The sequence below is a fragment of the Anolis carolinensis genome, chromosome 1, assembly GCF_035594765.1.
Source record: "Anolis carolinensis isolate JA03-04 chromosome 1, rAnoCar3.1.pri, whole genome shotgun sequence".
NCBI classification, from domain to species: Eukaryota; Metazoa; Chordata; class Lepidosauria; order Squamata; family Dactyloidae; genus Anolis; species Anolis carolinensis.
This window is the reverse complement of record NC_085841.1, coordinates 291,040,442-291,052,638: the sequence shown is the minus strand read 5'-3', so window position 1 is coordinate 291,052,638 and position 12,197 is coordinate 291,040,442. Positions and strand designations below refer to the sequence as shown.

Below are 12,197 nucleotides of genomic sequence, written 5' to 3'. Positions count from 1 at the left end.
CACCTCGAGCCACAAGGAGAGGCGGGAAATAAATAAAATCATCATCATCATCATCATCATCATCATATGGGGACATCAGGACAAGGGGCAATGGTCCCATCAGAGAGGAGAAAGAGTGGCAATGCGCTTGCATATTATTGAGGTGGGAGCAAAACAAAGACCTTTACAAGGGATGTTGAAAATTGGGCAGTTTTGTATAGAGAAATACAGTGTAACAGCTAAAGATAGGTCATGAGTTTGAGGCCAGCATTTTGTCTCTGTCTCTGTTCTATGTCATGGCATTGAATGTTTGCCTTTATGTGTGCAATGTGATCCACCCTGAGTCCCCTTCGGGGTGAGAAGGGCGGAATATAAATGCTGTAAATAAATAAATAAATAAATAAGATATAATACCCAAGGAGGCAAGAGATGGGGACAGAGGAGAAAGGTCACCTAGAGCAAAGCCTAGCATGGTGGAGGCGCATCTGGCAGTTCTCCTTCTACCTTCCAGCCAGAGCAGTGACTGGCTGTTCAACTAAAGCAGTAAAATAAATGGAATCAGCAGCCTTCATCAGATGTAAACTCCATGTGATTCTCCTCCTCATCTGTAATGAGCATATAAAGGAATGACTGCACGCCCATTTTGAAAACAGTACACTTCCCAGCATGTGAAGTAAGTAAAGGGTGAATTCTTCAGGTGAAAGCAAATGAAGGAACCGCAAAGCATCTCATTACAAATAGTGGGAAAAGTCAACACTTAGATGGGTTGGTTAGAGGACAGTTGAATTTTTTTGCTGTTATTCTTAGGAAACAAAGCCTTTACTAGCCATAAAACTGGGATCTTTTCTATTATAATACTTCATTAGTTCTGCACTTTATTTCTCAGAAATACATCATACTGAGGCTATTATTAATACTGTATTACAAGTATTACAATGGCTATAGAATTCATCAATACCTCTTTGAAAGACTAGGAAATTTAAATTGTTTTTTTAAACAAAAAGAAATGAGAACAACGTGTTGACTGAAGGTTTTGATAATTCATAGATTAGTCAATTGGTTTAAGCAGTAGAAGTGCATAAACACTAATTACATTTGAAGAAGCTATAATACTTAGGACAGCGGTTCCCAATCTGGGGTTCTCAGATGTTTTTGACCTTCAACTCCCAGAAATCCAAACAATTGGTAAACTGGCTGGAATTTCTGGAAGTTGTAGACCAAAACACCTGGGGACCCACAGGTTGAGAATCACTGATTTAGGACTTCATCACACTAGAGCAGTGGTTTTCAACCTGTGGGTCCCCAGGTGTTTTGGCCTACAACTCCCAGAAATCCCAGCCAGTTTACCAGCTGTTAGGATTTCTGGGAGTTGAAGGCCAAATACATTTGGGGACCCCAGGTTGAGAACCACTGATCTAGAGCCTATATCCAGTTGCTGCCTCCTGGGATTGGTAGTTTAGTGAGGCCCAGAATCTCTTTGATTGAGCAGTTTAAAGGCCCTTCCCTAAATTACAGACCCCGGAATTCTGCAGAAGGCAGCAACTGAAATTAAAGTGGATAGATGCTCTAATGAGGTCCCTAGATTTGTATAATCAATGCTAGGAAAGTTGGAATTCTTGTATAGTCTTTTCTTATTTTTTTAGTGTTACCTTTTTTGTATACATTTCTCTCTTTTAAAAATTTTCATTGAAGCTATAGTTCTTATTGCATATGAAAATCTTCACGATTTGCATATACAATCTTTTATTGCATATGAAAACCCTGATGGCTGCTCCTCAACTTTGAAACTACCTGCCCAGGGAAGCCAGAATGGCTCCCTTCTTGCTCTCCTTCTGGCGGTAGACTAAAGCCTTTCTTTTAAAGAAGGCAGTTTTTAAGACCAAGCCAGTGGATGCTGTGAAGTGTTTTAGGTGTGTGAATAGGTTTTTCATGGTTTTAATTGTTTATTTTTAGTAGTTTCAATATTTAATTCGATTATAATGTTTGTATTGCTTTTAGTGTTAGCTGCTTTGGGTCTCTTTTTAGAGAGATAAAGCAGAATATAAATGATGGTGACGATGATGATGAAAGGAAAAAAAAACAGCCTGGTGTGGTTGTCCAAATGTTGGACTAGGACTCTAGGAGACAAGGGTTCAAATCCTCACTCAACCATGGAAATGTATTGCTAGAGCAAAGGTAATCCCTCTGAATTAATCATGCCATGGTGTGTTCAGTGAGATTTTCTAATTTTTAATAAAAAGGACAGAAGGATTTAGAACCTATGAGTTTCATCAAAGCACACAAAAATAATGGTTGATTTAGGCTTCTGAATAGCATATTATATAACATATTTATGAGAAGTTAGGTTTTGTCATTATTTTTCTTTTCCAAAGACAAGAATGAGTCTAGAGCAGTGATGGCGAACCTATGACACGTGTGTCAGCACTGACACGCCTAGCAATTTTTGCTGACACGCGGCCGTGTGCCAAGAAAGACATTTCATCCTTGGCTCCTGCACAGCCAGGTGCAGTAGCCAAGGATGAAACATTGGCTTTAATGTGGCGGCCGCCACTAGTGTGGCAAAAGGGGCTCCACCAGGCCGGGCCACTGCCTCCGTTCGGGGAGAGTGGCCAAAGCCCCGGATGAGGGAGCGGAAAAGGAGGGGGAGCGTCATCCAGGCATAGCGAGGGAAGGGAAGAGGAGCTGAGGAAAGGGAGTGAGAGCCGCCACCGGCCTCCGAGGTGGGTGTGGAACGTAACCCCCGTGATAAGTGAGGGAACACTGTATTAAATATTGTTACAATTATACATTTTTGTTATTCAAACTATAAATATTGTGAAATTATGGGGTTTTTCTCGAAGTGACACACCACACAAGTTATGCTTGGTTTTTGGCGAATTTTGACACACCAAGCTCAAAAGGTTGCCCATCACTGGTCTAGAGCCTGTTTGAGAATGGCAGTCAATCTTCAGGGAGCAAATACTTAACCTTAGAAAATCCTATTAAAGAAAATTACCCACAGACACCCAATATGCATATTGTGCACATTTTTTAAAATAGAAAATATAGATAGCGGCAGATCCTTGAAGGGTAGCATCCAAGAATAAAACAGTAACAACTGTCTGAATAACCAGAAGGGTCCCTTTTCTATTCTTTTCCCAGCAAAACAACATTCTGCATTCAAAACTCCTTGTTTGGCGGCTATATTCATCTGGCCAGCTGGAGCTGAGTGTTAATTCTTTATGCTCAGAATATGAATTTGCCTTCTTGCAGCTGATTTCATTTTCATTCCGGCACTTGATTATATGCCAAATATATTTCTAAATAAATTCACATATGGAATACTATTCAAAATTAACTGCAGGTGACACATTTTGAATTTGGGATCAAGCACTGTATATACTGGAAGCAAAGCAAGTGCAAGCACAGAGAGAGAAAGTGTGTGTGTGTGAGAGAGAGATTGCTCAAAGTAATTGAGGAGTCTCATTTGACAAATCTGTTTTGCACTCGAGGGTTAAAAATCTGGTTAAATTTCACTTGATCTTTCTTTTCCCCATGCAAATGATTGCATGCTTCCTTTTCATGCTTTAGTTTGGAATTACGTGATGAGGCTTACACCACTCTAAAATAAGGCTGAGCTTTGCATGGGTACCTTTGCACCTATAAGCTTTCACTTCTAAAAATAAGATTCATGTAGAAAAGTGTGCTGTGCCTGGCATCAGATCAGGAAGCTATTTTGGGAGTATGAAGTATGAAGTATGAAGTGCTAAAACCAATGAGCAGAAAAGATTTACAGAACGTCTGTGTGTTCAGTGGCTGCAATGGTTCAACAGAGGTTCAAGAGTGACATAAAAGAGGAGCGACGGGAAAATGTTCCTTCAAGAGGCTTGTACAAAATTGTGCATGCATATGGAATTATGCAACCCACAGAAAATGTCACTGGGGCTGTGCACTCTCCCCACTCATCTTCTGTTTTTCTAATTCTTTCTCTTCCCACCACAGTGCTTCCTTACTCCCTATACTGCTTCTCTATGCATGACCCCGTGCTTCTCACTCCCTGCACTATTCCCTCCCTTACTACCATATTTTCTCCATAACTGGGCTGATTCCCTGAACTACCAGCCAATCTCCATGCTTCATACGCTTCCACTTTCCCCATAAGCCTCTCTCACACATTGATCCTACTGTTGATCTCCCCCCTGTGCTACTTCACAGCTGTGTCCACCACTCCCTCCTGTGCTGCTTCCTCTATCTATACACACCCCAAACTTCCTTTGTCCTCCACACCTCTCTCCTGTGATTCCTCCCTTCATGATTTCACACACACACACCCTATCCTACTTCCTTGCAGATTTCCCCCCTTTCTCTTGCTCTCTTTTGCACATTCATGCTGCTTTCCTCCTGTTTTCCTCTGGATCAGTTACTGCTCTGGACTGAAGCAAAAAGGTTGAGAGTGTGTGCTGTTCTGCTCATCCCTTACAAAATGTGTTCTGTGCTTTTGAGAAAGAGAAAGCAGATACATTCTGTTCATTTGCACCCCTAGGAGTAAGTATTCCTTCAAAAGTACTATGACAAATTTATTTATTTCCAGCATTTATACCCCGCCCTTCTCACCCGGGGGGACTAAGGGCGGCTTACAACAGTTGGAAACATTTAATGCCAAGAACATAATAATAAAACAAAGAGCATTAAATGACCTGTTTATTTCATTCTCTTTTCAGCCACAATCCGAAGCCTTATTTGTGGGTGGGTAGGGGAGGGATCTCATTAAGGACATACAGTATATGGCTTTCAGTTAGTTTGCTTTGTGCCAATTGCTTCTTCATTTCTCTGCAGTGTGAGGAGAACAGAGCTGTACAAAGGAAAGCAGTGCAAAACAAAACAATAGCATCTTGGTTGACACAGATTCAAATACATTTATCAACAAATGTATAGCAAATTGGACACAGTGGGGTTTTGAGAAATCCATTTTGTTGCCTTCCAGGGCTTATTACTAGAAGATCTTTCACTATACTAAAGAGCTCTGTGGGATGTCTCAATGGATGTATGAAAGGGTTACGTACTACTACTCTCTGCCATCGGATAGATTTTTCTTCAGAGCATGGAAGTAAGTTGCTTCTTACATTTAATAACCCAAATCCTACTGGTAGTCCATAGTAGAACAGACTCGCTGTATAGTCAAATTTATATCAGTGATTTACTCATGCTTCAAACTGGTCCCTGACTGATTGTGATGGCAGCCAAATGCACCAGGATAAAACCTCTGCATTGACATGTAGGTGTCCAGGTGGCCCAGTTTTCTCCTCCTTCTTGCTCATCAGGTAGGGCTCCAATCTAACCTCAGTATGCATGATCACAGTGGCTAGATGCTGACATACTCCCTACTGTCAGCTCACCACAGCCGCTCCTGAATGAACACACGAGACTCTCTGTGTTATCACCAGAAACTTTTACTGTAGGAAACATGAACATCAAAAAAGCCAAGAATGGGAGGCTCCGGCCAACCATCCTTTATATACCCTCCCCCTCATTTGAAAAGTCTCTTCCCGCTCAGCAAAACCCCGCGCAAATTCCCCGCCAAGTTCAGCAGCCGTTTCTTCTCCGAGTCCTGAGCCGCAGGTGTCTTATCAATGTCAGTGACCCTGAAACTCAGAGCCACATCCAGGCTCTAGTAGCAGGGTCCTGACATGGCGTCCTCCTCCCCTTCGTCCTGGAAGGAAAAGATTAAACACAACTATTGTTCTCCGCTGTCCAGAGTTCCTTTATACTTTTTTAACAGGCTGCAATGGAATACCGGGTGTACCTTTCCTAGGTCCTTGGGTAGCCTCAGCTCATAGGTCACTTCGTTTATTCTTTTTGCTACCCTGAACGGCCCTATATAGCGTGGAGCCAATTTTTTAGATGGGAACCCCAATTTCAGGTTTTTTGTGCTCAGCCAAACCAGATCCCCTTCGCCCAATTTGTCCCCCTCTCGGCGCCTACGATCGGCAAAGAGCTTGTACTTCTTTTGTGTTTCCCGCAATGCCTCCACCACGGTCTGCCACCCTTGCTTAATTTTGGCCGGCCATTCCTCGTCGGTCTGGCCCTCTCCTTCCTTCCACTCGGGTAGCCTGGGGAAAGGTGCCACCTCCTGTCCGTATACTATTTCGAATGGGGCACGACCTGTGGCCGAATGTACGGCCCCGTTAAAAGCCATCTCAGCAAACGGTAGAAGGTCCGCCCAATCATCCTGTCTATAATTGGTGTACATCCTCAAGAATTGGCACAGTGTTTGTTGGGTGCGTTCGACTCCCCCGTTGGTTGCGGGATGAAAAGCCGAGCTCAGGTTCCTTTCTGCTCCTAACAGCTGTAAGAATTTTCCCCAAAATTTTGCAGTAAATTGGACTCCCCGGTCGCTAATTATTTTGTCGGGACACCCATGTAGGCGATATACATGCTTCACATACAAATCAGCAAGTTTTTCAGCTGAGGGGAGTTTCGGCAGGGCCACAAAGTGTGCCTGTTTTGAGAATAGGTCCAATATTGTCCAAATGTATCTGTGGCCTCTGCTGGGGGGTAGTTCGCCTACAAAATCCATGGCCACGCATTCCCATGGCCTCATGGGCTCCACCACCTTCTGCAATAGCCCCTGGGGCTTCCCCGGTGGTGTTTTTCCCTCTGCACATAATTCACACTGCGTGACGTACCCCCTGGCGTCTTTCCTCATTCCGGGCCACCAGCATTGTTTGGCCAACAGTTTAATAGTCCTGGTGGGGCCTAGATGACCCGCACCCTTGTTATCGTGGCACTTCCTTAACATTTCTCGTCTTAAACATTCAGGAATATACAATTTCTTATTTACAAACACCAAATCCCCACACAATTCCCCCTTTTCCTTGTTAGTTTGTAACCATTTGTCCATTCCATACGCTCGCTTCAACTCTTCCTCCCATATTTCTCCTCCCCCCGTGGAAATGGCAGTACGTTTGTTTTCTTTGGCCGCTTGTGCTCGAGTTAGTACTGCCAGGCCCCACTGCTTATCTAGGAACAGGCTCCCTTCAGATTCCTGAATTCCTCCCCCGTGCTGAGGCATCCGAGAGAGAGCGTCAGCGAGTATGTTATGTTTCCCCTGGAAGAATCTGAGTCTGAAATCAAAACGGCTGAAATATTGGGCCCATCTAATTTGCTTCGCTGATAGTTTACGAGGGGATCTTAGATACTGTAAATTTCTATGATCAGTCCACACCTCAAACGGTGTTCCACTTCCTTCCAGAAAGTGTCTCCAGCACTCTAGTGCTTTTAGAATCGCTAAGGCTTCTCTCTCCCAAATCGGCCAGTTTTTTTCTGTATCGCTAAACTTTTTTGACAGATAGCCACATGGCTTCAGGTTCCCCCTCTCGTCTTTCTGCAGCAGAACTGCCCCATATGCCCGGTCTGACGCATCGCAATGTAGTACAAAGGCCTTAGACATATCAGGGTGCTGTAGGACAGGTTCCTCAGTAAAACGCTTTTTAAGGGCTTCGAAAGCTTCCTGGCATTCTATTGTCCATGTCAGTTTGGCCCCTGGGGCCTTCACTTTGGCTGTTTCTCCCCTGCCTTTAGTTTTTAACAAATCCGTTAATGGCAAAGTGAGGCGCGCAAAGTCCTTGATAAATGTTCTATAGAAGTTTGCGAACCCTAGGAAGGATTGCAGCTGCTTCCGTGTTTTGGGGGCTTCCCACCCCCTCACGTCTTCCACCTTCGCAGGGTCCATCGCCACTCCCTGGGAGGAAATCCTATACCCCAGAAAGTCTATCTGGTCTTTATTGAACTCGCACTTGGCAAGCTTCGCATACAGTTTCGCTTCCCTCAACTTTTGTAGGACTTCCCTGACTAGTTCTACGTGTTGTTCCTTAGTTCGAGACATTATCAATATGTCATCTAAAAAAATAAAGACTCCCTTGTACAACAATGGATGCAATACTTCGTTGATTAATTGCATGAACGCGGCCCCTCCCCCGCACAAACCGAAGGGGAGCACACGATAATTGAATAATCCGAATGCGCAGGAGAAGGCCGTCTTCCACCTGTCCTCTGGTTTGATCTGCAATTTATGGTAGGCCTCAATTAAGTCCAATTTAGTGAATATCTGTCCTTCCGATAACTGGGCGATCAAGTCCTTCACTAAGGGTAGGGGGTATTTATTTACAGTACTGATTGCATTTAGGCCCCTGTAGTCAATGCAGAGCCTCAGCGTTTGGTCCTTTTTCCGCCTGAACAACACAGGCGCCCCTAGAGGGGAATTTGAAGGCTCTATGAAACCCCTCGCTAGGTTTTTATCAATGTATTTTCTCAGTTCCTCCTTTTCCCTAGCTGACATCGGGTATATTTTTGCCTTGGGAAGCTCTGCTCCTGGGACTAGCTCTATTTTCACTTCAACTCTCCGCTTCGGTGGGAAATTGTCTGCTTCCTTCTCATCAAACACGTCCACAAAATCCCGATACTCTGGGGGTAATTTATCTGCCAGTTCTGCTATTCTGATAGAGTCTTCCTCCCCCCTTTTCCCTGGCTCCCTCTCAACTTCCTGGCTCCCTTCTTCCAAATTCATCCTGAAGATCATGCTCTTATCCTCCCAGTTGATTTGCGGGTTGGCCTGCCCCAGCCACGGCATGCCTAGTATAACATTATAGCTGGCTATTTGTGATATCACAAATGACACCTTTCCTTCCCAACTCCCTATCTTACACTTTACATCTTCGGCACTGTACTTAGCTAACGATCCCGATGCTGTGGATCCGTCCAACTGCGAAAAAGCTATTGGGGATTCTAGGTTCGTTCTTTCACATCCCAATCCCTCGGCTAATTCAGGGGAGATGATGTTCCTGGAACATCCACAATCCACAAATGCTTTGCAGGTTGCTTGTTTGCTGCCATTTTCAAGCTGAATGGGGACCACTATCATGGCTTTGTCCTGACTTACCAACCCCCCCGAGTGGTGCCTCATCGGTGGTTCTTCCTCGGCGCGTTTTCCTGCCACGGCTCTGGGTTTGGGCTGGCCTCCGCCTTCCCCTTTTCTCTGCCAGCACTCGGCAGCCCTGTGGCCCAACCGGCCGCACACGAAGCAGCCACTCCTGCTGGCGCTCACGTTCCCTGTCGGCTCCGTTCTCCTCCCGGCTGGGGTTGATCCCTCCTTCCGGCTCCCCTCCTTCATCTGCGGCCGCTGCTGTAGCCCTCCTCGGTGCCTCCTCGCCTGGGCCAGCGATGTCTCGACGCGCCCCGCCAGCTGAATCCATCCACGCAGTGTGTCAGGCTCATCACGATGCACCGCCCAGGAGAGGATCTCCCGCCTGAGACCCTCTTTGAAGAGTTCTATCTTTGTTACTGCAGACCATTCCGGCACCTTTTCGGCGAGGCATTGGAACTCCTCCGCATACTCAGATACCGACCTCTGCCCCTGGGAGACGGTCTTCAACTTCTCCCTCGCCCGGATCTGCTCCAGTGGATCTCGGAAACGGGTCTCCAGGGCCCCCATAAAGCGTCGGAGTGACCCCAGACATGGGTCGCGCCGCGCGTGCAGCTGAACGTACCAGCTGGCCGCTCCCCTCTTCAACACTGCACCAATGGCCCGTATCCGGCTGGATTCCGTTCTAAAAGTGTGAGCATTGTCCTCCATATAGCCCCTCACCGTGGTCAGGAAAAAATCCAGTTCAGAGGACTCTCCCCCAAACTCGATCCTTAGTTCCTCTCGTCTCGGTAGGGGTCCCTGTGGTCGCAATCCCCAATTCTCCGCCCGTCGCAAGCCCCCTTGCGGACCAGTGGGCCCCGCTGCTGCTTCTCTTGGCCCTGTGCCACGCCCGGCATTCGCCAGGGGCACCAGGGTCTCAGCTGGGAGCGTAGCTGGGATTCTCGGAGGTTTTTCCCCTTCGTCGTCACTCTCCTCCACCCGCGTCAGGCTTGTTTGGGTCTTGGGCCGGGCGCCGGGCTCCTTTCGCATTTCCCTTCCCTTCGGTGCTGGGAGGTCTGCAAAGCCCTGGCTGCTTCCCACGCTCACGTCCCACATTGAGCCAGCCCGAAGTTCCCTTCCTCTCTCTGGCTCCGCCAAAAACGCCAGGCGCTCCATCGCCCTCGACATCACTGCCAGGGTGGTCTCCATCGCCGACATCCTCTCCTCCAGAAACACTATCCTTTGTGGGCCTGGGGAAGGTGAGCCTTCCTCTCCTCCGGTGCTGTCTCCCCGCACCACTCCACGCCTCTGGGTTACCCCATTTGGCTGGGCATAAGCGGTGGATGACGCCAGGGCCGCCAGCTGGTGGAACTCAGCGTCCGGCTCGGGAGTGGCCCTTTCCGACCTTCCTCCTCCTGCGCCCAAGAGCTCTTCATCCTCCACTTGCATGTTACACCTCACCGCTACAGCGGGATGGTGTCCGTATTCTTGGCTTAGTGTCAGCTCACCACAGCCGCTCCTGAATGAACACACGAGACTCTCTGTGTTATCACCAGAAACTTTTACTGTAGGAAACATGAACATCAAAAAAGCCAAGAATGGGAGGCTCCGGCCAACCATCCTTTATATACCCTCCCCCTCATTTGAAAAGTCTCTTCCCGCTCAGCAAAACCCCGCGCAAATTCCCCGCCAAGTTCAGCAGCCGTTTCTTCTCCGAGTCCTGAGCCGCAGGTGTCTTATCAATGTCAGTGACCCTGAAACTCAGAGCCACATCCAGGCTCTAGTAGCAGGGTCCTGACACCCTACGGCAGTATGTGTGTGGACAAGGGAACAGGTCCAGATGGATGCAAAGCCTGGGAATACTCCAGCATTTCCTGAAAATTCTGGAGTACTCACTGAATTTGTCTAGTGGTCAACAAAGCTCCAGTTGCTTACTAGACATTGCCTTGCATTGTGAAGACTGGTAGCACTGGATTTGGGATGAATTTGGGGTTCATTTTACCAGTGTAGACAAGCCTCTAGGCTCTGGTTGGGACTATCAAGAGGATGCATCCCCTGGTGGCGCAGTGGGTTAAACCGCTGAGCTGCTGAACTTGCTGACCAAAAGGTTGGCAGTTCAAATCTGGTAAGCGGAGTGAGCTTTCTTCTGTTAGCCCACATTCTGCCAACCTAGCAGTTTGAAAACATGCAAATGTGAGTAGATCAATAGGTACCGCTCCGACAGGAAGGTAATGGTGCTCCATGCAGTCATGGAGGTATCTAAGGACAATCAATTTCTTCAGCCTAGAAATAGAGATGAGTACCGACCCCCAGAATTAGACACGACTTGACTTAATGTCAGGGGAAAACCATTACCTTTACTTATAGGCCAATGAGATAGTGGCAGTTAATCTTGTCTTCCAATAATATAGGTTCAAATACATATCAATACAATTGTAATTTAGTGAGGGAAAATTTTCTGAGAAATATCAGGACTGATTCATACTGTGCCTTGGGCCATTGTTTGGTGCTCTGTTGTCAGTGATGACGAGATGAAAAAGGTGCATGAGAGAGAGAAAATTCTTATATCACAGGTCATTGGTTTCTAGCATTCAGGTGTTTGAAAGTACCGAAAAGCAATTATTTTCATATATTGTTACTTCTGAGTAAAATGTTACATTTGAGAATCTGTAATCATAATGATAATGAACTACAGAGAAATCAGAATTGGGAATGATAATTGTATGTTTCAAGATAGCCGTATATCTAAAAAGATGCTCGAAATACAGTCCTCAAATCTTCCTAGGAAACTTCATTTTCCCCTTTTCATGATAATGTTTGCTGCATTCGTGTCAATGAATTCAGGGTTTTGGTTTCTCTGCATATTACATGGCAGCCAACTGTGGGATGCAATATTTTGTGGTCACAGATGGTCCACGTTCCTCTACAAGGCATGGTTGTATATTGAAAGGAATGTCCTCTTCCCATATGGCAGCTTTATTTTTATTTCCTAGTACTCTTATAAATAGCATTTTTAAATTGCATTCCATGCACTGAATCAGTAGTCTGGCTCACACACAGTGCAAGCATTGAATTAATGTGACATGACCCAGAGATGCAAAGGGATTTCTTTCATTACCAGCATTTTAATGCCAGGGAGGACACGAGCCATGTTTCCAAGACAACCACCAATGCTAAGGGAGCTGGGCACACTAAAGAGCAAGCTTTTCATCTGGAGGAAATCAGTTCAGACAATATTATTTCAAAAGGAACTCATGAAATGTAAACTAAATCCTTGTAGAAAATTTGAGGGGGGAAACACCAAGGAGGCTTCCCAATCATCTGTCATTGGTAATGC

The 12,197-nt window shown here is 46.0% G+C and overlaps 1 protein-coding gene across 1 annotated transcript; it reads right to left on the bottom strand.

Annotated features, from left to right (window-relative positions):
• Nucleotides 1-5,386: 5,386 nt before the first annotated feature.
• Nucleotides 5,387-10,653, bottom strand: LOC134295423 (uncharacterized). Its single transcript, XM_062967850.1, has 2 exons — nucleotides 8,897-10,653; nucleotides 5,387-5,668 (listed from the first exon to the last, which is right to left on the bottom strand). Exons 1-2 carry the CDS (start codon nucleotides 10,478-10,480, stop codon nucleotides 5,627-5,629), a joined length of 1,626 nt encoding a protein of 541 aa, XP_062823920.1. The 5' UTR covers nucleotides 10,481-10,653; the 3' UTR covers nucleotides 5,387-5,626.
• Between the last annotated feature and the right edge of the window lie 1,544 nt (nucleotides 10,654-12,197).